The 23,219-nt window shown below is 47.6% G+C and overlaps 1 protein-coding gene across 2 annotated transcripts in view; it reads right to left on the reverse strand.

Moving 5' to 3' along the window:
* Positions 1 to 23,219, reverse strand: part of CPFTSY (signal recognition particle receptor protein, chloroplast (FTSY)) — a 64,485-nt gene that overhangs the window by 16,370 nt on the left and 24,896 nt on the right. For both annotated transcript variants that reach the window (XM_086782232.1, XM_086782233.1), the window contains exons 6-7: positions 732 to 852; positions 546 to 614 (exon numbers count right to left, since the gene is read on the reverse strand). In XM_086782232.1, coding sequence (XP_086638358.1) covers positions 546 to 614; positions 732 to 852 — 190 coding nt within the window. The remainder of the gene's footprint in view (positions 1 to 545; positions 615 to 731; positions 853 to 23,219) is intronic.

The raw sequence follows: 23,219 nt of genomic DNA on the forward strand, positions 1-23,219 counted from the left end.
ATCAATACAAGACATGTAACATTATGATGGCTCATTTCAGGCACTTTTTCAAGCCATCTTGATCACGTTTCATAGCCCAAACTGCTGCGGAATTCTCATTCTGGTGTCTTCACACTCTTTTAGACCAGCCAGTACCTTTGTTACTTCTGTTTGACCTCCATAGGATTTGTTCATAAACCTTCACCTTAGCATTTATCTTTTGCAATATATCTATAGTCGCAGTCAGAAAAGGACATGATAGGGCATCATATCTATATAAAGATACCTCTACACACAATTAAGACCAAATGTTCATGTGTTGTGGATCCCCTGTGGGCATATTTAAATCTATAGTCTCTTTTGTTTGATTTTATTCTAATTTTACAGTGCTACTTATGTCATGCCATTCAAAGTGTATCACTGGACATGCTTCAGGAGTACTGTGCGTATCAACAAAAACATTAGCAAATTCTCACTGAGTTTACTGGTCTACACGCCTGTCAGAGATCTTCCCTTGACTGCTCAGAAGTTCAAAAACTTGTGGTATGATAATACAAAGAGCTTACGTCCAGAAGTATCACAGAGCACAAGATCATAGCCTTCTCCAACTCCTTTTCGAATTGCCTCCAGCAAAACTGTTCACATAAGGATCATCATAATCATGTATTCATGCAAATGAAAAGAGTATTTAAAAGTCCAGACAAGGATATAGGGGGAAAGAAGCAGTTTGCAAAACACATGAGGAATAATACCTGGTACAGGTCTCCCTTTATCTTTCTCAGATACAACAATTTGTGATCCCGTCCTCTCAGCCCAAACTTCAAGTTGCTCACTAGCTGCAGCTCTGAATGTATCTCCTGCTGCCATTAAGATCTATCCAAAAGATCACACTTAGCTAGAATGCAAAAATAACTGCTTCAAACCATAAACAGTTTGTCATATGGGGAGTAAAAAAATACTCTCATGCAGTTGTAAGGCTACAAACTTACCAACCATGTTCTGCAGCAGTTTAGATAACATAGTCAAGCACATATGAATGTGCCCAGAATTTTTGACAAGAAAAGAAACCTAACTTAATGAACAAAATAGAATTTTTGTCAACTCACCCCAAACCGTTGGCATTTCAAAGGTCTCAAAGTAGTGGTTCGCCAAAGTTTGAGATCACGTTTCGAGGCTTTTGAAACTTTCAAGCTTTTGAAGGTTCTTTTTGGAAAGGTTTTGTCCCTCACTAAAAAACCGAAGGTTTTGAAATCTCTCTCCCCCCCTCAGACTTCAGAATCTGGGCATCACTGACACAGGGCTGTAGAGATCATCATAGGACCATGAGGAGGTCACAGTGAATGGGAGATATTTCTTAGAGCTGGGAGCTGCACATGGTCTCATTATCTATAACAGGATGTCTCGATGGCCCTCCTCCGACACCCTCACCTCCTTCCCTCACTCAGGAGGTACTAGCACCATGGACTACCTTATGGGATCTCCGGCTTTGGCACACCTTCTCCCCGACTTCTCCATCCCGCCACCCCCCTTTGAAGCTGACCATGCCTACCTCTCATAGTTGTTTCTCGTTCGCGTACGAACAGGTTCGTACGGTACGGTACGAGTGGTACGATACCGTACGATATCGTACGGTATTTTTAGGTTCCCCCCCCCCCAAAAAAAAAACCATTTTTCCTTGAAATTTTTTTTCCAAATGCTTAAAAAAAATATAGAAACCTTGCTTTACGAAGATCCCAAATGCTCGCAATACTTCGCAACTTTTGCGTCCACTCAGTATTCCATATGGGGTTGTTGAGAAACCTAAAAAATCTGGCGAGGTAGACTGGTAGTGTACACTTGATTGGTAGGATGAGAGAATCTTGCTACATCACTTGGGGATCCCTGGTATAGGTAGGCTAGACAATTAGATTCTCAAGTTATGTACGAGGGAGAAGATTTGGACATGGCCATTTTGATCTAGAGAGGAGTCCCTAACATTATCACCCTAGATGCACTCCTCGTATTTGTGCAAGGACGGTCCCTTAGTCATAAACGCTACACTGGGAGACCTTTGGTATTGCATTACCCATCCAGGTTCTTTTTTGGAGACAATCGGGAGATCCAACCGGGAGAGACACATATCCATGTTCTGGTTCCTCAAGCATTGTAGACTCCTCCCCTCCCAACCTTCCCTCACATTCAAGCTTGAAGCTCCATAGGTTGTAAGTGTAAAAAATAAAAACCATATTTTATCGTACGGTATCCGAAAATTTCATATCGTACCAAAAATTCCCGTACGGTATCGTATCGTACAGTATCGTATTTTCGTACCGTGACAACCTTGCTACCTCTCTTTCACTCTTACCTGCACACCACCCGTCCCTCTGCCACCACCCCCCATCTCACATTACACTCACGTCCTTTTTGGTCACGAGCTCATCCGCCACCACTTCTTACATCTGCACGCGGCGGTCTACCGCCAAGCCACCTTGCGATTCCATGCCCCAGAACTATTGGTATGATGACGAATGCCGGGCCACAAGCTCCTGTCTTCAGATTGGGCAAATCATGAAGCACCAAGCGCAACGGATTTCTCAACGGCTCACCCAACGCAAGAAACGGGAGTTCTACGCTCAGAAAGAGGATGAGTTATACCGACTTTTCTTAGGGCCGAACTGCAAAGAGGCCTAGAGGAAACTCCGAGAACATCGTCCTCCCACACCTATCACCTGCCCGGACACATGGCACTCCAGTCTCCTATGCATGCTCCCTCTATCATATCCCCCATCAGCCACCCCTACTCCCACCACCAGATCCCCGTCCCACCACCTCCACCTTCTTCACAAAGGGCATGGTCCTCAAGGCCATTCGTAGACTACGCAATGGGCGAGCCCATGATCATGAGGGACTCATTGCCGAGTACATCTCACATGCCGCTGATACCGTGGCGCCTCTACTAGCCTACATGTTCAATAGAGCCCTTTGTGAAGGATTTCCACCCGCTTGGTCCACCAACACCATCACCCCCATCCTCAGCACTATTAGGGTGAAATAGGGCTGCCCTCTATCACCCACTCTTTTCGGCCTCTACATTGATGAGATCTCGAGCTTCATTGACGGATCAAGCGGGGCTGGTCCCACACTCGCAGGCATAGTGATCCCCATACTACTTTATGCAAATGACATTGTCCTCCTCTCAGACTCAGCCGAGGGGCTTCAGAGAGTTGGATGCCTTACAAGACTTTTGCGCTCAGCAGGACCTCTTTGTTAACCTTGGTAAAACCAAGGTAATGGTCTTCAATACCTCTCATCCCTTCACATCCACATTGAGCTTCACATATAGAGGGGATCTTGTAGAGATTGTCTCATACTATGTCTACCTTGGTGTCACTTTCAATGACCCACGCTTCACTGTGCTTTCTGCCAAGTATATAAGAGTTGCTCTCTTTTATTCAATCAATCATCTTACATTGCCCTATTTGCTGGCAGCCTGGCTCTTGTACTCTGTAACCTCAAGCTAATAAAGCTCTTGTTCTTGCTTGCAATCTTTCTCTCTCTCATGTTTATTTGCTTCCGCTTGTGCACATTCTTTCATGGTATCATTCGCTTAGGCTCTGGCTGTTGCACAATCTGCTTCTCTTCGTTTTCTGCTTCCCTAGATTCTCCAGGCTGTAGATCGTTCAAACAATGGCTGTGTTTTCTTCCTTAGTTGCGTTTTTTGACCTACAAGCCCTCCTACTGCTGTCGACCAGCCCCCAGGCTGTGTTTTCTTCTGCAGAGGCAAGTGGAGGAGTTCTAGCTGCAAATTCAGTAAGTGCATCAAACAAGTGGCACATCAACTGTTCTCCCTCCAAGATCCCCTCCCCCTTCCGGTAGGAGGTTCCCGGTGGTGTGTTTTGGGTTTCTTTTGCTGCTGTCCAGCCTGCATCTTCAGAGGGGGCTACTAGTCCCTAGTTGGATCCTATGGAAAGGTGCTTGAGAGAGCACGTGGATTGCTTAGCTACAGAGGTTGTTTGAGACATAGCTTCTTTGAGGCAGACATGGGTCCCCCTTGCACGAACAAAGAGGACAAGCTCAGTGGTTCAAACTATGATCACTAGAAGCTACAGATGAAGGTCTGGTTCACACACAAGGGACTCTGGGAGATTGTTCAAGGCCACGAACGAAAGCCCGAACGCCCTAACAGCTCTAGGAAGTGGACTCAAGACCAGGAGGATGCCTTTCTCGCAGAACTTTCAGCTTGGGAGAATCAAGACTCAAAAGCTCACTCTGCACTTGTACGAGCCATCTCACTCGAGGTCTCCCCCGCAGTGCAAACATTGGATTGTGCTGCTTCTGTTTGGAGAAAGCTGACATACCTATATGCACGGGACTCTACAATGCGGTCTGTCAACCTATTGGGTCAGCTCTTTTCTCTGGTGTTTACAGCAGGGACTTCCATGCAGTCGTTTGTGATGAAGGTTAAGGTAATCCATGACCAATTAGTGGCAATGGGTACTGCCCTGACCTCTTCTCAATTAGCTGCTCTCCTCCTCATCAAGCTTCCTGCAGATTATGACATGGTTTCCCGAGCTTTGTGGGTTCAGATCACAACACATTCCCTCGAGTTTGATGATCTGTATACTCTAAACTTGGAAGAGAAATCCATCCTAGTTTCACAGGGGAAATTGAAAGTTTCATCGTCTATAAGACCTGATCAGGCACTCGCGATGGTGCAAAAGAAAGTTCGGAGTCGGTGTTACAAGTGTGAAAAGAAAGGCCACATGTAAAAGGATTGTTAGTCAAAGGACAAAGGCAAAGCCAAGGACAAGGGCAAGTCTTCAAAGAAGGGCAAAGACAAGTCACAAGACACTGACACAGACTCGTCTAGTGATAACCCCAGCTCTCCCAAGGCCTTACAGACTGGAGAGAACATGACTGGTGTCCTGCTCTGATCCTAAGGGCATCCCCCCCGCGTGCTGTCTTCCAAAAACGGCTTGTGGGCGGGAGAGGGGGCTTTCAAAAGCTCTCTTATATTAAATCTGGAGCATGGGACCCATGTGTCGGAGTTCCAAGTATAAAGACAAGCAAGTTCACTTGATGGTCCGGATGAGTTCCAGGATCAACCAAGTTTCCTTCATGGTTCAGATGAGTTCCAGAACTATTGGTCAGCAGAGACTATGGACAGGATGTGTTCCATGTTCATTTGTTCAAGGTAATTAGATGTGATGTGTTCACAGTTCTACTTCGAGTTTGGAGCCAAGCAAATTTTCTTTTGCTCTTTAAAGTGGCATTATGTTTTCTAAAGACAACAAGCTGACATATGCATTTTCCGAGGTGTACTCAGTACTGGCCATGCTGAGGTGTCCATGGTCGCACCTTCGTCATCAGTTTTCTTTTGACTTTTTTGCACACTTCAAGATGCAGAGGGGTGTTAAAATATTGCATCTTCTTTTGCTGTCGTGTCCTGTCAGCCTGTTTTCTACAGCCGACTTGCTTCATGCACAAGTATAAAAGAGTTGCTTTCTTTTATTCATTCAATCATCTTACATTGCCCTATTTGCTCGCTCTTGTACTCTGTAACCTCAAGCTAATAAAGCTCTTGTTCTTGCTTGCAATCTTTCTCTCTCTCATGTTTATTTTCTTCCGCTTGTGCACATTCTTTCAGCCTTGACGTATGGAGCAGCCTTCTAGGGCCAGATTTATCCGATGAGGATTGGCAACGAGTTGAGAGGCCCCAGGTCATGATGTTCTCACGTATGATCTACAACAAACCATCAGCCCCACACCAAATTATCAAGGCAGAGTTTGCTGCAGCCTCCATGGTAGTGGATGCACTCTTCCAGACAGTCACATACCTCCATCACATCAGTCACATGGATCCCCACAAGTACCCAAGGCTTGCCTTGGAGTCCTCAAGACAGCTAGCACTTGAGGGCCACTCTGGAGTATGGTATGCACTAGTTTCCACTTGGTTCTCAATATATGGACTCCGCATGGACCGCCTACCCCCCCTTCACTACAGTTTGGACTCCCCTTTTCTCCGGCTCTCTCACGAGGATACCAACTGGGTTATCAGGTTAGATCTTCTCAGCCTCTACACCCATTGCACATGGATCACACCTTCAAAGCTCCCCACGAAGATGCACTTCTACAGAGATAACTTCCTCACACTCACTGAGGACGGATTCATCCAGCAGCCGGGCTACTTGAGTGTTCACATGTCCCATGCCATGCAGATTGCGATTGGCCAGATACGGGTTTCATCCCATCGCCTCCGAAGGGAGACAAGTAGAGCTTAGTGCATCTTCAGAGCTAGGAAGCTCATACGGAGACTCAGAGAGGAGAGGATCTGTCGATTATGCCACACAAAGGTTGAGATGGAGGACCATTACATATGCTGCTGCCCAGTATACTATGAGATCCATAGGAGGTTTCAATGTCTATTTCGTGAGGGATTTGGTCCACTCTCCAGGATCATTGACTTCCAAGACCAGCATTGCCTAGGCCTCTTCCTACATGAGCTCCACAGACACAGGGACACATTCTTGAGAGAGCTTTAGTCCCAACCACCCCGCCCCCTCCCTCGCCAACCAACCATCACCAGTTTCTTCCGGACCCAGGAGATGGAGGACACCGATACAGTGGATCTTGTGGACACTCTACGAGCTGCTCCAAACCTACCTCGCCCAAGAGGAGTTACCTCCAATGTGCCCGACGCCCCCAGCCCCCCCGGCCGTCGGCCACCACCACCTCATCAACTCCAGATCCAGGACATGCTCCACCGCCATCGAGCTACCTTTCCACGTGACATAGCTAAGGTGACCTCTCGGCGATACTCATTAGCCCCATGCTTGATATTTTGGAGAGTGGTATACCATCTTCTCCGAGCTGATGCTGCTCTCATGTTTCTATGTTCTTAGTATTCCATGATGAGTTTCCCTGGACAGTTTTGTATCACCCCAGTGAGATAGCTATGTTTTCTGAAATTCAGCAAGCTTGGGATGGAACCAGAGCCGGCTTTTCGTGTTTCTATCCTGAGACAGGTCTTGTATGCTCCAGTAATGAGTTTGGCACAAAAAGCAATTGTGCTATTCTTTCCAGGCCGCATGCCTGATGTGGGGGATGTTGCACAATGGATTAAGTCTTTGCTTAAAGGATGCTTTGCTGCAAGCTGTTACAAAGCTGCCCGTGGTTTTTATGAGGTTATTTTTACTAAGCCACAATACAAGCAAATGCTTTTGGAGAACTCTCCCTTGTTTTATGGTCGCCAATTGGTGCATATTTTTCCTTGGATGCCAACCAAGGATTATCAAAATCTTATCAAGCACAAATGCCCAGTTTGGGTGGAGGTGTTGGACTTGCCTTTGTATTGCAGACCTTCATTACTGTTCTTAGCCGAAGCACTGGGGAAAGTTGTATGTCCACCTCGTTCGAATGGCAATGTCAATCGTTTTTGCGTGCTGTGGGACACAGATAAACCCACTCCTCCCCATGTGGCGTTTCAAATTGATATGCCTAGTATGCCCTCTTAGGAGGTCTTTCTTAAACTCAAATGGGGAAATTTTTGTTAGCAGTGAGCTCATGTCTGTACACTAGGTCAGGGCCTCTGTTGTTGGTGTGCCCACCCAATTTTGGTGTTTCCCAATTTTTCCTCACTTCCCTGTATTTCTCCCATTTTTTGCTACGTGTGGGAGGTTGTCTGCTACCTGTCTACTGTTCCATTTCCTGGCCAACTGATGGTTGCATACCCGACTGCTGTCCAGCCCTGGCTGACTCCCTTGTGCCGGCCGACTGCACGCTGTGCTGGTCGTGGGCATTTGGGGCTGCTGTCGGCTATTTTAGTGCTGGCCGACCAGCAGCCTGGGGCCATAGAAAATGGCCCCATGCCCCCCACACTTGTCATTGAGCACTCTAGGATTTCTTGGTGTATATATAGCAAAGTTACACTATCTTCTCTCTCTTGCATCTGTATATTGCTCTCTACAGCAATTGTCTTCATTTCCGCTGAGCATTCTGACATGGTATCAAAGCCCCAGGTGGCTTGAAGCTTGGAGATAGTGGGACGTCGAGGGTTTGCTGATTTAGGTGCTGATTGGAGACTGTTTTGGACTGTACGGGACTTGGAGATCAGGTAGAAGGCGGCCATCACCGTTGGACAGCCACCTTGCATTCTATTTGCAGCCTGTTCTTCTTTTTTCCCACCCACCCTCCCTTCACAAGACCTTGTGAACCCTTGAGATGGCAGATTTGCTTGAGATGGTTGAGAAGCCAGTGAAGATCCCGACACTCCCCACGTTCCCGGTGGACCGCCCGTTGGAGGGGAATAGCTACAGTATATGGAAGGTAAAGATGGAATCTGTTCTGGAGTCCTATGACTTGGCTGATTTCGTTGTTGTTGTTGGGGTTCCACGGCCGGAGTTAGAGGAAGGGGAGTTACCCTCTATTCGGAAAGAAAGGGAGGCACAAGCACACTTATGGGATCGTATCAATGCCACAGTCCGTTCTTTCATCTTCCTCAATTGCACACCACAGGTGATCAATCACATAAAGCATATGATGCTGGCCAGAGGTATTTGGCAGCATTTGGCTTCTCTCTACAACAGGGTATCACCCATGAAGAGAATCTCCTTGGAAGTTCAGATGTGGGTGATGACTCCTGCAAAGTCTTCAACGATGCGGGAGCACGTCAACAAGTTGCACGCTCTTCAGCAGGAAGTTCTCCACACAGGGAAAGAGATATCGTCAAAGGATATGGCCATAACGTTGCTGTCACATTTGCCCTCTCAATTCTCAGCCTTTTACTCTTCGTTGATCACCAGTGGCAGGCTCAGCACCATCACATGGGAGGAGCTTGTGCCCATGGTCTTGGACCAAGAAGAGCGATTCACGAACCCTCCACAGGGCGGAGGTTCTGAGGCCTTAACTGGCCAACGGTCGAAAGGCCGTAATAACAACAACAAGGGCAAAGGGAAGGCTTCATCGGAGAAGTCTTATGATAAGAAGCCCGATTCAGATCGAGAGAAATTGAAGGCCGCAAGGACCTTTAATGATTGTGGCGAGAAAGGCCACTATTGGAGGAAGTGTCCCAAGCGAACTGGGAAGAGTGTTGATTCTTCAGCTTCAGCTGCAAAGACTCCAATCTTTGTGCACTTGGAGATGTTGGACATAGATGCTTCATCTTCTTCAAGCGAGGAGGCAGTTGGCTTCACCGCAAAGGATACTCGGGAATGGATTCTTGATAGTGCTACTTCCAAGCACATGACTTCTTCCCGTGACTTCTTTCAGGAACTGAAACGGCAGCCAGGCCGCATTTTCATTGGCGACAATTCCACCATACCGATACACAGTGAGGACCAGATGGAGATCATTCCCGATGGCAGAGAGGGGAAGCATTCCTCTCGTGTTCTTTACGTCCCCGCACTTGGTTTTCATCTGTTGTCACTGCATGAGGTGTGCAAGACTGGCTTCCGGGTGGAGTTTGAGGAGCATTCTGTTGCTCTACGAGACCGCAAGACTGGCCAGGTTGTTTGGGAAGGCAGCGTGGAGAATGGTATATACAAACTCTCTGCACTTTCCTCTTTGAGAGGTTCTTAGATTGGTGATTTGTGGCACTTTCGGTTTGGCCACTTAAATGTGGATGCGCTGCGTGGAGCTTTCCGAGACCAGATGGTGATTGGCTTGCCAGATGTTGGCAGCAGGCAAGAACGTTGTAGTTCTTGCATTCGTGGTAAGCAGCACAAGGAATCTTTTCCGAAGCAGGCTTCCAAGCGGGCTTCGAAACCTTTGGAGTTGGTACACACTAACTTGTGTGGACCTATGCAAACAGCATCCTTGGGACATTCTTTATACTTTATGCTGCTTGTTGATGATTGTTCCAGATTCACATGGGTGTATTTCCTTTCACAGAAGGACCAAGCTTCTGCTCAGTTCAAGGAGTGGCATGTGATGGTGGAGAAAGAGTCTGGCTTGCAGATTAAGACTCTTCGGGCTAACAAAGGAGGAGAATTTTCTTCTAGTGCTTTCGTGAGATTTTGTGTGGAACATGGCATCAAGCGGGAGCTCGCCAATACAGGTTCGCCGTCAGAGAATGGAGTAGTTGAACGTAAGAACAAGACTGTGGTGGAGATGGCAAGGACAATGCTCGAGCATCGTGATCTTCCTCGTCCACTTTGGGGAGAGGCTGTGGCTACAGCTGTCCATATCCTCAACCGTTCTCCAACGACTTCAGTACCGAACATGACTCCCTTTGAGGCATATTTTTGCAGGAAACCTGATGTCTCCCATTTCCGTGTGTTTGGGAGCGATGCATATGTTCACATTCCGAAGAAGCAGAGGGGGAAGCTCGACTCAAAGTCCCAAAAGCTTGTCTTTGTGGGATATAACTCTCTTTCCAAGGGATACACTTTATATGATCCAGAGAGGAACGAGGTTGTTGTCAACAAGGATGTAGTCTTTGATGAACATGTTCTGGTTTCCAATGTTGATCAGCCGCCACTTCTTGGAGACCCAGAAGATTCTGATGATGATTCCCAGTAGATTGTTCCAGCTGGACAACCTCAGTCAGTTGAGGAGGTTGAGCCTACAACTGGAGATGAGCCCCCGCAGCAGCAGGAGGCTCCGCGTTCTGTTCGAGTACCCAGGTGGTTGGTGGACACCCTTCAGGAGTCGGGTGTCACGAAGCTTCCCTCCGTATGGACCACAGAGGACGCACCTCGAAGATTTCACAAAGTTCGTTAAAAGTCATTCAACGGAGCTTTTACAGGTAAACTATGCTTTGATGTCTCGTATCATGCGGGACAAAGAGCCCACTTCCGTCAAGGAAGCCCTTGCAAAGGATACTTGGAGGAAAGCCATGCACGTGGAACTAGATGCCATTGAGAAGAATAACACTTGGGAGTTGGTACCGAGGCCATCGAAACAGTCTATCATTGGTGTCAAGTGGGTCTTTAAGACCAAGTATACGTCCGATGGGTCGGTGGACAAATACAAAGCCAGATTGGTAGCTAAGGGTCATGCTCAGCGGCTGGGCATCGACTATGAGGATACCTTTGCACCAACAGCAAGGATGACCACGATTCGGACCGTTCTTGCCCTTGCTTCTTCTCAACGATGGCCCGTATATCAAATGGATGTTAAATCTGTGTTTCTTAATGGTGACCTGCAGGAGGAGGTATATGTTGAGCAGCCTCTAGGCATGTTCAGGGCCTCTGCCATGTAAATAAATGAAGGCTAGTGTGGGACTACATTAATAGCAGTAAGCCACATATAGTGTGTTTGCAGGAGCACAATCAACACTACTTTGCGGGCTGTGAAGGATATTTTGCTGGGTTTCGGATTTTCTATGCTGGTTCTTCTGCTTTCTCAAGTGTTGCTATGCTTGTACATCATGAGTTGCAGCCACATGTTGCATACAATGATCCGCATGGCGTTTCCTTGTCATTCAATGTATGCTTAATGGGGAGATTTATGAGTTTGCCTCTGTTTATGCCTCACAAACTTCTGCTACACGAGCTGAAATGTGGCACCGTTCGACAGCCTACGCTTGGATGGGACATGCTTTTCTTTGCAAGGATTTTAATAATGCACCTGATCAAGGGGACAATAGTGGGACAATAGTACGCAACGGTCTCATATGCTCTTAAGGGAACATCACGCTTGGGGTCGTATGCTTGATTCCTTGCACGCTTGTGATTTATGGCTACATCTTTTGCCGGGTCACACTGGCTATTCTTTCCATCGCAATGCTCTCACCAGCTATTGGGCTCGATTGGACCAATGGTACATATTGAATGCAATGCAGTTTGATGCTTTTACCTGAGCAATGAGCTTGGATTTCTCGATGCGCACGTCGGAACATTTCCCGGTCTATATGATGTTGCATTTGGTCTCCCACCGTAGGATGTGCCACTGCCTTGCAAGAGGCTCTTGTTGGTTAATAATAGTTATCTCAAACATCAGTGCTTCCAGTTCAGGGTATATGGACTCATTGATCGCCTTGTTTTGCACGTTTCTGTTGATGCCGACTGGGCATGGGATCGTTTTTCCATGGGCATGCAGGATATTATCCGAGAATATGGCAAATGCTACATGGAAGGCTTACGAACTCGGGTGGCCAATGCTAAGTCTCAACCGCAGCAGCTTACAGATCTTAGTCAGCAACATGCCCTTTCTGCTACTAAGCAATCCTGCTTCAATCCGCACATCATTGCTTGGCTGACAATGATAAACGTAAACTCCACAAATGGCAAGTCCGTTCTCGTCATAAAGCATTGCTACTCCTATAATGCTTTTTTCAAAAGCCACCACACTTCCCGACGTATACATTCCCTTCATGGAGTGCAACACATGATGGAACTTGGACTGACAATAAGCAGTAGCTTGATGGTGTTGTCCATCCGACTCCAACAATATTTTTCTGATTTGTTTGCTGGCTCCTCAACCTCCACCTCACAAGCACATGATGTGTTCTTACGCCAAGTGCATCCTATTCTCTCCGCAGATGAGGCAAATTTGTTAGAGATGCCATTTACTGATGAAGAGTTGACAGCTGCCTTGGCCTGATTGGGTCGCTTCAAATCCCAAGATGGGATGGGCTTATAGTTGAGTTCTTTGCTGAGTTTTGGAATGATTTGAGCCTTGTTTTACTGCGCACAATTAATGATGCCTGGCTTTCTGGTGTGATGCCTCTCTCATGGAAAAAGGGTTTGTTGCGTTTGCTCCCTGAAAAAACTGTTGTGTGAATGTCTATCGGATTGGCATCCGATTATTGTGATGCTAGTGGATTATAAGTTGGTTCGGTCGTCGCATGCAACATGTGGTACATTGGCTCTATGTGGATGGCTCTGCCCGTTGCCTGTTGGCTGATGCTCTCTCTTCCTCTTGGACATTGGGTTGCTCCGTCCGGCAAGGCTGCCCTCTCAATGCCTTGCTATATGCTATCACCACTCATCCGTTATTGCTATATATGGATGCTTTGGTTTCGGAGCAGCGCTTGCATGGCATTGCTATTCATGGGGGGGGCACCTTTTGTTAGCCAGGCTTATGCTGATGACTCCTTTTTCTTCTTGCGCAATTCTCAGTCACGTCTTCAACAGCTTATGCAAGCAATCCATCATTATGGCTTATGTGCAGTTTCATATGCCACTCATTCCTTGGTCCTCTTTGGACATTCAAGAGTTTATGTCCAGAGCGACAGAATGTCTTTGGCATACCAAAACAGACCGTAAGGCAATGCGTCTTCCTCAAATGCAGTTATGTTTGCACGCCGAAGATGCATGGGGGCTTGAACATCCTCAACATACATGTTCATGTGCTTGCTCGCAAGGCCACGCTCTTGCCTGTTTTCTTGGAACAACGTCAACCCTAGGCACTCATGCTTTCTCACTTGTTGCCTCTCTCAGGACAGCAGCATTTGGGCACTGGACACCAACTATCCCGGATGTTATTTTCGGGCATTTTTAAGGCCACATGCCTAGCTGTCCTTTTTCTATCTGTCTGATTTCCGATTGGCAGCAGCTTTTGGCACATTTATCTTGGTCTGGCCGCCCTCCGGATCCGAGCAACTCGCTTTGTCAACAGAGTCTACAGTGGAGTCGTGTCTTTGATTCCCCTTTGGCACTTTTTCAGCCTCGTAAGGCTTATTTTCTGCATCGCTTGGGCAATTTCACCGGTGGATAATGTATGTGGATGACAATGGCTACACACTCTTTTGCACAGGCCCGGACACGGTTTCATCTGGGGATGCATCACCGGCCTATATGGCATGCTATCGTTGAATTACTACAGCCTTTACAGCCGGTGCCCTCACCTGTTTTCTCGCCTTCCACTGCTTGATTGTAAGTTTGATCGAGGGCTACCAAGGAAAGCCTACCATCTTCTTCTTCCACAACCATGGATTCAGGAGCATGGCAATTGTTTCTGGCATTTGGATAGGCCACTTGGGTGGTGGAAAACATGTCTTCACCGTATATGGAAAAGTAAGCTTCCCCTCAAGCAGCCAGTCTTTCTACGGCGATGTCTAGTGGGGGCCCTTCTAGTGGGTGCCTTCTGGCTGCCCGGCGTATTGTCTCCTCGGTTTGCCCTACTTGTTCACATCCGCGCGAGACGGTTCTACATCTTCTCTGGGCTTGTCCTACTGCTCGAGATTTGTTGGCTCGCTTGACAACTCTTCTCTATGCCCAGTTTCCGAGCCTTTCCTTTCGCAGGCACTTTTGGCTCTCTGGTAGATATCCCTCTACCCTCAATTATGCTCTCTTTTTTTCGTGGTGCCGTTATTGGGCCTTATGGAGTTTATACCATGCCCGCAACACTCAGTTGTTCGGGCACACTTCGGTGCTGTCTTTACCTTTTCAGATTTTTCTTGTTTCAGTCTCTCCAAGATGCCCACTTTCTTGAAGACCTTTCCACGGCCCAATTGGAAGTGTTTTATTCACTGTTTCTAGTTTTCCGTAGTAGCTGCTCCATGTTGGGGCAGCTATGAATGTACATTGCATTTATAATGAAACAGTGGTTTTCACAAAAAAAAAGTGTGTGTGTACACACACACACACACACATGTATGTGTGTGTGTGTGTGTGTGTGTGTGTGTGTGTGTGTTGTGTGTGTGTATACATACAGGGAGGAATTGGAAGAAGGAGAAGAAGAGGGTAAGAAGGAGAAAAGAAGGAAGAGGAAGGAGAAGAGGAGGCGATGGAAGAAGAAGGTGCTGCCCTTAGCCTGTAGGAGGGGGCAATGGACAAGGCAGCCGACGCTGCAGGAGAGGCGCAAGAAGGCAGCCGGCACAGGTGGGCTGCAGGCTGTGGCCTGTAGAAGATGTGCAACACGCCAGCGAAATGCAAGCTCAACAGGCGGAGCAACCAAAGCAAAAACAAAAAAAGGGCGGGGGGGGGGGGGGGGGGGGGCGGGGGGGGGGGGGGGGACAATGTGACCTTCAATTTGGACCAAATGCGTTTGGGAAAGGGTTTCGCACATTTCGTAGAAACGTTTCGCATCAATACGTTTCACAGGTTTTTAAAGTTTGAAACGCAGAGATGTATATCTCGAACTCCTCTTCTCTAGCCCAAACACAATAATAACCATGTGCACTTGTTCATTCTATGCTCATACCCTCAAAATTCCATATGGATTTTATGACACAATTTGACAAGATATTGCTGAAGGGTATATTCACTGGATAATAGATACTTCTTATGCTATTATGTATTTAAAAAAACCCCAGATGAACACCTCTTATGCATGGCAATGTATCCGTTAAACACCAAGGAATAAACCTTGTAATCATTCTATCCCACACAAAGGCTTTTGACGGCATGTGGATATCCATGCCTCTTATAACTTTCCCATACGAACACCTCGTATGCATGGTGATGTATCTTTTAAACACCAAAGAATAAACCATGTAATCATTTCTATCCCACACAAAGGCTTCTGATGTCACGTGAATATCCATTCCTCTTATACCTATGGTCATGTGCAGTCCCTAAGAAGATAAGGATATCATCTAATAAGATGAAGACGCATTTGCCAATGAGATCTCAAAAAACCCAAGGCATCATCTTGTTGAACGTCGCCAGTGCATTGGTGAGTCCAAAAGGTATCACCACAAACACATAGTGGCCTCGCTCGGTTAGGCGGTTTTGGAACGTCCGCCTCAAAGATCCAAACTTGATGGTAGCCACTCTTAAGATCTATCTTAGAGAAAAATTAGCACCATTGAGTCGCTCTAGGATGTACTCTGCTCTAGGCATGGAGAATCTATTCTTAACTGTTAGCTTGTTTAGTGCCTTGTAATCCACACATAAGCGTGCAATCTTATCCTTCTTTTGGACAAACAGGATGGGAGCACCAAATGGGAAGGAAGGAAGGCCGGATAAATCCAGCTCAAAGTAGCAGGTCTGCTGGGTGGGACCGTGGGAGGTCGTCTCGCAACATAATGTCGGTGTATTGGGACAAAAGACTAGCTATCCTCTGCTCCAAGGCGGATGCTGTCTGAACAGCATTAGACTGAGAGCGGATATGAATCAACGTACACTCTGCTCCTTTTCTCATGGCTCGCTGGGCCTGAATGTGGGAAATGAGCAGTATTCCAAGAATGCCCCTCTCCCTGTGAATCATGATGGGCTTAGGAAAATCTTCAACAATAGTTAAAGTGTCCTGCCTCCAATCCGGAATGGGTGCATACTGTCTGAACCACTGGATCTTGAGGATCATGTCACACCCTAAAAGAGGGGAGACAATGAAATCGCTCTGGAATGTTGCCTTATGAACCTAGAACTCAAATTGCTGAACTTTCTGAGTCATATGTGTACGTAGACCAAGTGTAAACTCGTCCATATCTAAATGATAAGGAACCAAGGTACAACTCATTTTGTTTGCCAACTGCGGAGAGATGGCATACCTAGAGTTGTCCATGTCGAAGAGGACAAGAAACTGATGTTCCTTCATAGTGCCATAGGCATGGATGAGAGCCTTCTTCTCTCCCTAAGCCTCACCCTTCTGCTTATCATCAAATACCATTGGTGGCACTAGATTCAAAGCTGGCAATAGCTCAACAGCATTAGAGAATGATGGTGGAGGTGAAGATGTGGATGCTATGGTTGCTATTGTGGAAGTGGGTGCCTTGGCAGACTTTTTGGCCTGTCACTTAGTGGAATTCCTTCTTCCCATGTCCCAAAGCGTGGCAAAAGAAACAACGATTCTCTGCCTTGTATCGTGTCTGTTCATCCAGCTAGAGGTAACCTCCAGTGATGCCCTCCTTAGATTTTTCTTCCGGTGTTTTCTTGGGCGTGGAGTCTTTCTTATTTCCAGATTGACCCTAAGCATTTTTCTTTTGGTCCTTCTAGTCTCTGTTGTTATGAGCCCCCCTACCCTGGTTGAATGATTGTTGGGTAGATGCCTCCTGATGGGGCTTAGGACTAGACTGTACTTGCTTGGACTTACCTCTGTTCAGCATCAGTTCCTAATTTTGAGTGAGGGCAACGCCCGTGCATAAGTTTGAGGTTCAAAGTTTCGAACTAGGTACATAATGTTTGTGTCTAAACCTCTAATGAACTATTCCAACTTGTCTAATGAACTATTTCAACTATTTTAAGTGAGGGTCTGCCCGTGCATAAATTTGAGGTTCAAAGTTTCGAACTGGGTACCTAATGTTTGTGTTTAAACCTCTAATGAACTATTTCAACTTGTCTTCTTCCTCTAAAGACCTTGTTGGAATAGGTCAAAACAGGGGAACCACTTTGAGTGAGTTTGTAAAACTCGTGACTCATCCTCAAGATTGGTCATTTACTGCGGTGGAAGAAAACGGGCCTTGAGGTCAATCACAAAAGTAGCCCAATCAAATTGATATTCGCCGTTAAGAGGTCTATGTGAAGGTGAGACCAATGCTGCCACGAAGTAACAGCTTCCCCAGTGAGTTAAGGTGCTGCCACATGGACTTTGTCTTGTGGATGTGTGATTTTAGCTAATGGAAAATGTGCTTCAAACTGATGAAGGAACTGAGTAACAACAGCATGATCATACTTAACATCATACTTACTAAAGTTGGTGAAGTTCGGATGATAGTGGTGAGCGACGACGGATTTGGAGCCATCCTAGGGAGGGATGCTAGAATCAATGCCATCGTCTGCTGATCTTGGAGTTGCATAGCTTCCCAAGTTGAGCTTTTGCTGGTACTCTCGGTCAGCTTCTTCCCAACGGCGTGGTCTTCCTCATACTTGCGTGTGGCTTCCTTATCCCTTTGTTTCTCCGCAGGTCTCGTTCCTTCCTTCTTTTTTTCTTCTTCGTCTTTTCTTCTTTGTTCCTCCAGATAGTAGAACATTCTTGCCAGATCTGAGAAACCTTCTTTGGGCTTCTCCTTTTCTACTGCAAGCTACATCTTCAATGAATTTATTTGCTCCATCATTATCTTGAGGAGCTCTCTTGTGCATGGGGGAAGCGTATTTTCTTTCGGCGTGTTGCTTTGGAGGCTTTGTACCGACAGAGGTTCCTGCTGGCTTTCTTCTTGATGAGATGTCTCTCTCGACATGGCGGAGGTCTGGGTGATTTTTCCTCACCGCAGCTCTACCATCCACCGGAAGCTCTCACTTCTTTAGGTCCCGACCAGAACCAATCTAATGGTGGAGTGAATGTGAGGCCTCTGTGATGGGAGCGTGACATGTCGGCAGAGAACCTCAGGCCTAGGGATGTGTGACATTTGTGGTAAAGGCTGGTTTGGCACATCATACAGTTGTCGTGCATAGGCTTCCCAAAGGCTAGGATCTGTGATAGGTGTATGTGCTCTTTTTTCTTCCAAAATGCCCAGCTTCTGCGTTGTCCTCGCTCAAAAAGAGCTGGTATAACTCTTGTTCTCGTCTGGCGAGAAATGCCCGTTTCGTTCGGCGAGTGAATGCACAGCAGATGCGTCGCATCATATGTGCTGAAATCAGCCCATGTTCCCTCTCGTGTAAGAGGCAAAGACTGGTGGTTTTGCACTCATCATACCATCCATTCTGGGGTTGGGATCCCACTGGCAAACTTGTTGTGGAGCATATGGTGTAGGGGAAGCTGGCGTGGGCGGAGTCATGGATGATGGAGGAAAGTTGGGATATGATGGTGGAGATAGGGAGGGATAAGTCGAGAGCTGAAATGTGGCGGGAGAGGTGGTCCTCATAGATGTGGTCAAGATCATGATGGAAATGAATCCGGGAAGGTGGTGACAGTGGGTGTGGGTGTGGGTGTGGGCGGTAAGATGGGGCATGAGATCGTGAAAGAAAGTAATGCGTGGTCAGCTAGTATGGGGGGAGGAGGGATGGTGAAGTCTGAGATGTGTTGTATAAGAGCGGGAGATCCCATGCAGTAATCCACCGTACTAGTGCCTCCCCAATGCGGAAAAGATCTAAGGCTGTCCGACTACGGCCATCTGGACAGCTCCCGTCTCCAAGAAGTGTCTACCATATGATGTTGCATTCCCCATATCCTGGTTGGCCCTCTGGAGGCCCATCTCAGCCAAGTCAATTTCTGACAACATAATGGCATCTCCCTGGAAGTCATATGTCTGCACTTGCTCCCCTTTTGTCCGTGCATTAAAGTCTCCTAATAGGAGGACCTCTCCTTGCTGGGAGAACTCTACAATGTCTGCAAATAATAGTGCATAGGGAGTCTCTCCTTTCTCTATCAACCTGCATGCATATTCTGATTTCTCTGGTGGGAAGTAGCATACTGCAATATGAATCACTCTCAAGCCAGGCCACAAAACGAGCCTCCTCATCGTGTCTAACCATTGTGAGTATGCCTCTCAAATGAGGGCGAAACAAGCATGCCACTCCTCCCGAGCCACGCACCCCCCTAGTGGTGCGTGTTTGTTCTCTGAAAGCTGATTCCCATGTATAACCCTCCACTTTGGGTAGCCCTCTCTTAGGACTTTGATGCGTTTCTATGTAGAAGATAATATCCCTATCCGTGTAAGTCTCTGTGAAGCCTCCTATGTCTGACCATAGAGTTCCATTGCAATTCCATACTCCCATCCTCAATGCATCCATGGTCTGACAGGCCCCGCACCGTCGTGTGGGGCGTTTATCCATGAAGATGACTCGGTCATCACGATAAACGGCCATTTTCTTGCCTTGCGGGCTTCCATAACCTAAACCATCCCAGATTTCCTGTGTTCCACCTCCAGGGGGGTGAGGTCATCTCCAAGGTATATTTTGGTGGTTCGGAGGGTGGCCCTCTTCTTCAAGAAAGCCAAACGGGACTCCGTATCTTTAACGAAGATTATTGTATTATTATCCATGCTTAAGAATGGGAAGTAACCTCACTAGGTGAACCGGGAACAATTGGTGAGAATAGCCTTTTCCGAAAGTTGCATCTGTCAAGGGATGTCCTTTCCATTTTACAAGGAACTCTCAAAGAATACAATTGCGCAATCGTCTCTCTTCGTTCCAGGATCTATTCTAGTACATGATCTTCTTCATCAGGTTCTTGCAAAGCAATCATACCACCAACTAAATTATCACCGTCGTGAAGATAACGCTTCAATCAACTCACATGAAATATTGCGTGGACACAACAAATTAAGAAAACAATTGAACTCATTAAACGTTTCTACCAAGGTTGGATCAAAACGTATGTACGGTCCAATCAGTACCGTACGGGGATCCGTACGTACGGATCGATCCGTACGTGGTTTTTTTTTTTTTTTGCTTGCCTGTTGCCTGCGATAAACGTTTTTTTTTTTGGGTTTCACCTGCGATAGCGCCTGGACTCTGTACGGCGCACACCTTCCGGTAAGGGCCTCTACAGTCGCACTCTCTATCTCTCTCTCTCTCTTCGCTACTGTCGCCGTCGCTACTGTCGCCGCCGCCTTCCTTTTGTTAGAAGTCATCTCCTGTCTAGTTTTATACACCAGGGCCTTTGTTGTGGGTGTGCCCGCCCTTATGAGGTGTTTTCCCATTTTTCCCCACTCTCCGCATTTTTCCCCTATTTTTTCCCATTTTTCTGAGGCTTGGGAGGGCTGCCAGGTGATGCCAGGAGCACTCTGAAGCTGGCCGACTGCATCTGTAGCAGTCGTGGGCTGTCTGAGTGCTGGCCGACTTGTTCTGTGCAGACATGGGGCACCAGATGCTGGCCGACTGCTGTTTTTCAGCAGTCGTGGGTTTTGTCCAGTCGTGGGCCTCTTCCAGTGCTGGCCGACTGCCCTCTAGGGGAGTATATATAGCTCCTCAACCCCCATACCTCATTTGTATCATATTCGGGATCTTCTTGTGTATATCAGAGCAAAGTTACACGCCTACATCTCTCTCTTTTTTGTGCTGTTTTTTCTGCCTGCGTTTTTGCTTTTGCTCTTGTGTTCCCAGATTTGGTCATCATCTCCGCTGCATATTCTGACATGGTATCAGAGCCTAGGCTCTAGATAGGTCTTGGGATTTGTGTGAGCAAGAGGGGGCTGTTTTGTGGCTGATTGGTGGACTGTTTTGGACTGTTCGGGAAGAGGAGAAGCAAGAGGAAGGCGGGCTGATTTGCTGGACAGCCACTTGCAGGTATCAATTCTTCTTTGTTCCCACCCACCCACCCTTTTCAGAGTACATCCCCGCTATGGCAGATCTGTATGAGATGGCCGAGAGACATGTGAAGATCCCGACACTCCCCACGTTTCCGGTGGACCGTCAGTTAGACGGGAGCAACTACGGCATATGGAAGGTGATGATGGAATCCGTTCTGGAGTCTTACGACCTCGCCGATTTTGTCGTTGTTGGTGTTCCACGGCCGGAAGTAGAGGAAGGGGAGTTACCGTCAACCCGAAAGGACCGGGAGGCCCAGACGCAGATGTGGGATCGCGTCAACGCCAGGGTCCGTTCGTTTATTTTCCTCAACTGCACACCACAGGTAATCAATCATGTCAAGCACATGACGCTGGCCAGAGGTATATGGCAGCATTTGGCCTCACTTTACAACAGGGTATCGCCCATGAAGAGGATTTCCTTGGAAGTACAGATGCGGGTTATGAGCCCTGCAAAGTCGTCGACGATGCGGGAGCATATTAACAAGCTGCAGGCTCTTCAGCAGGAAGTTCTTCAGGCTGGGAAGGAGATATCGTCAGAGGACATGGCCATAACGTTGCTGTCACATTTGCCCTCTTCGTACTCAGCATTCTACTCATCGTTGATTACCAGTGGCAGGCTCAGCACCATCACGTGGGAGGAGCTTGTGCCTATGGTCCTGGACCAGGAGGAACGATTCACGAACCCTCCTCAGGGTGGAGGTTCGGAGGCCTTTACTGGCCAACGGTCGAAAGGCCGTAACTCGGGCAAGGGGAAGGCTTCATCGGAGAAGTCTTCTGAGAAGATGTCCGTTACTGACCGCGAGAAGCTGAAGGCAGAGAGGACCTGTAATGATTGTGGCGAGAAAGGCCACTACTGGAGGCAGTGTCCCAAGCGGAAGACCGAGAAGGGTGAAGACTCCTCAGCAATCATGAAGACTCCGGCTTTTGTGCACCTGGAGGTGATGGACACCGATGCTTCATTTTCTTCAGGCAGGGAGGAGATTGGAGGACTCTCCGCAACGGATACTCGGGAGTGGATTCTCGATAGTGGTGCTTCCAGGCACATGACTCCTTCCCGTTCCGGTTTACAGGATCTCTGCAGGTGTTCTGGTCAGATTCTTACTGGGGATACGTCCACTATCCCAGTTCACAGTGAGGGCAGGATGGAGATAGTTCCCGATGGCAGAGGGGGGAAGCATTCCTCCCAGGTGTTGTATGTTCCGGCACTTGGTTTTCATCTGTTGTCAGTGCATCAGGTTTGCAAGACTGGCGTACGGGTGGAGTTTGATGAGCATTTTGTTGCTCTCCGGGACAAAGCAACAGGCCAAGTGGTTTGGGAAGGCGGAGTGGAGAATGGAGTCTACAGGCTTTCAGCACTCTCTCCCCCAGGTCCTCAAGATTGTGATGAGTGGCAGTGTGGTAATAGCTACTCATGTGTGGATACGCTGCAGGTGCGAGCTTTCCGAGACCAGGTGGTGGATAGCTTACCAGTAGATGGCAGCAGTTGGCAAGAACTTTCCAGTACTGAGGTTGGTAGTTCTTGTGTTCGTGAGTCAGAGGAAGCTGAACAGGTCACTTATGCTCTGATGTCTCGTCGTGTTCGGGACATAGAACTTCCAGTAGTTGAGGATGTTCTTTCCACGGGGACCTTTCGGAAAGCCAGGCAGGTGACAGGTGCTTACTTGCAGAAGGAGGTGGTTTCTCCAGGCTTTGTGGTTCCGGATTCAGAGGGGGTGGTTGACAGGTTTCATCAGGTTTCCAGGACTTGTTTGTGCACCGTAACAGGTGTTGATCCTTGTGAGCAGTGTGATGTCTCTGTGACTCAGAAGCTGTATGGTTCATTGATCTGGTTGATGGACACCGGATTGGACGGGAGCTTTCTGATGAGGCAGTTGAGCTCTTGGTTGCAGATGTCTCTTTGGGAGGCAGGATCGCGTTTCTTGTGGTTTCTGCGGCATGCGAAGGATCATGGACTCTTGTACACAGGAGGGGGATTGTTGGATGGAGTCCGACTCCACGGTTGGAGTGACTCGGTTTGGGGAGGAGATCCGGACACGAGGAGATCTACTTATGGCCCAGGAGCAGTTTTACGGAGCAGGAGGAGGTTACATTGCAGGTTTGGGCTTCCACTGGAGGAACCCTTGGTCATCCAGAGGCACTTTGTTCGTGAACAGATTGTTGCTGATGATATCTTGCTGGAGTTCTGTTCGACGGAGGACAGTACGGTGGACCTCTTCACGAAGTCGCTCTCAGGATTTGCTCAGGC

This window comes from Cibotium barometz, chromosome 44, assembly GCF_041138505.1.
Source record: "Cibotium barometz isolate CiBa-2024 chromosome 44, ASM4113850v1, whole genome shotgun sequence".
NCBI classification, from domain to species: Eukaryota; Viridiplantae; Streptophyta; class Polypodiopsida; order Cyatheales; family Cibotiaceae; genus Cibotium; species Cibotium barometz.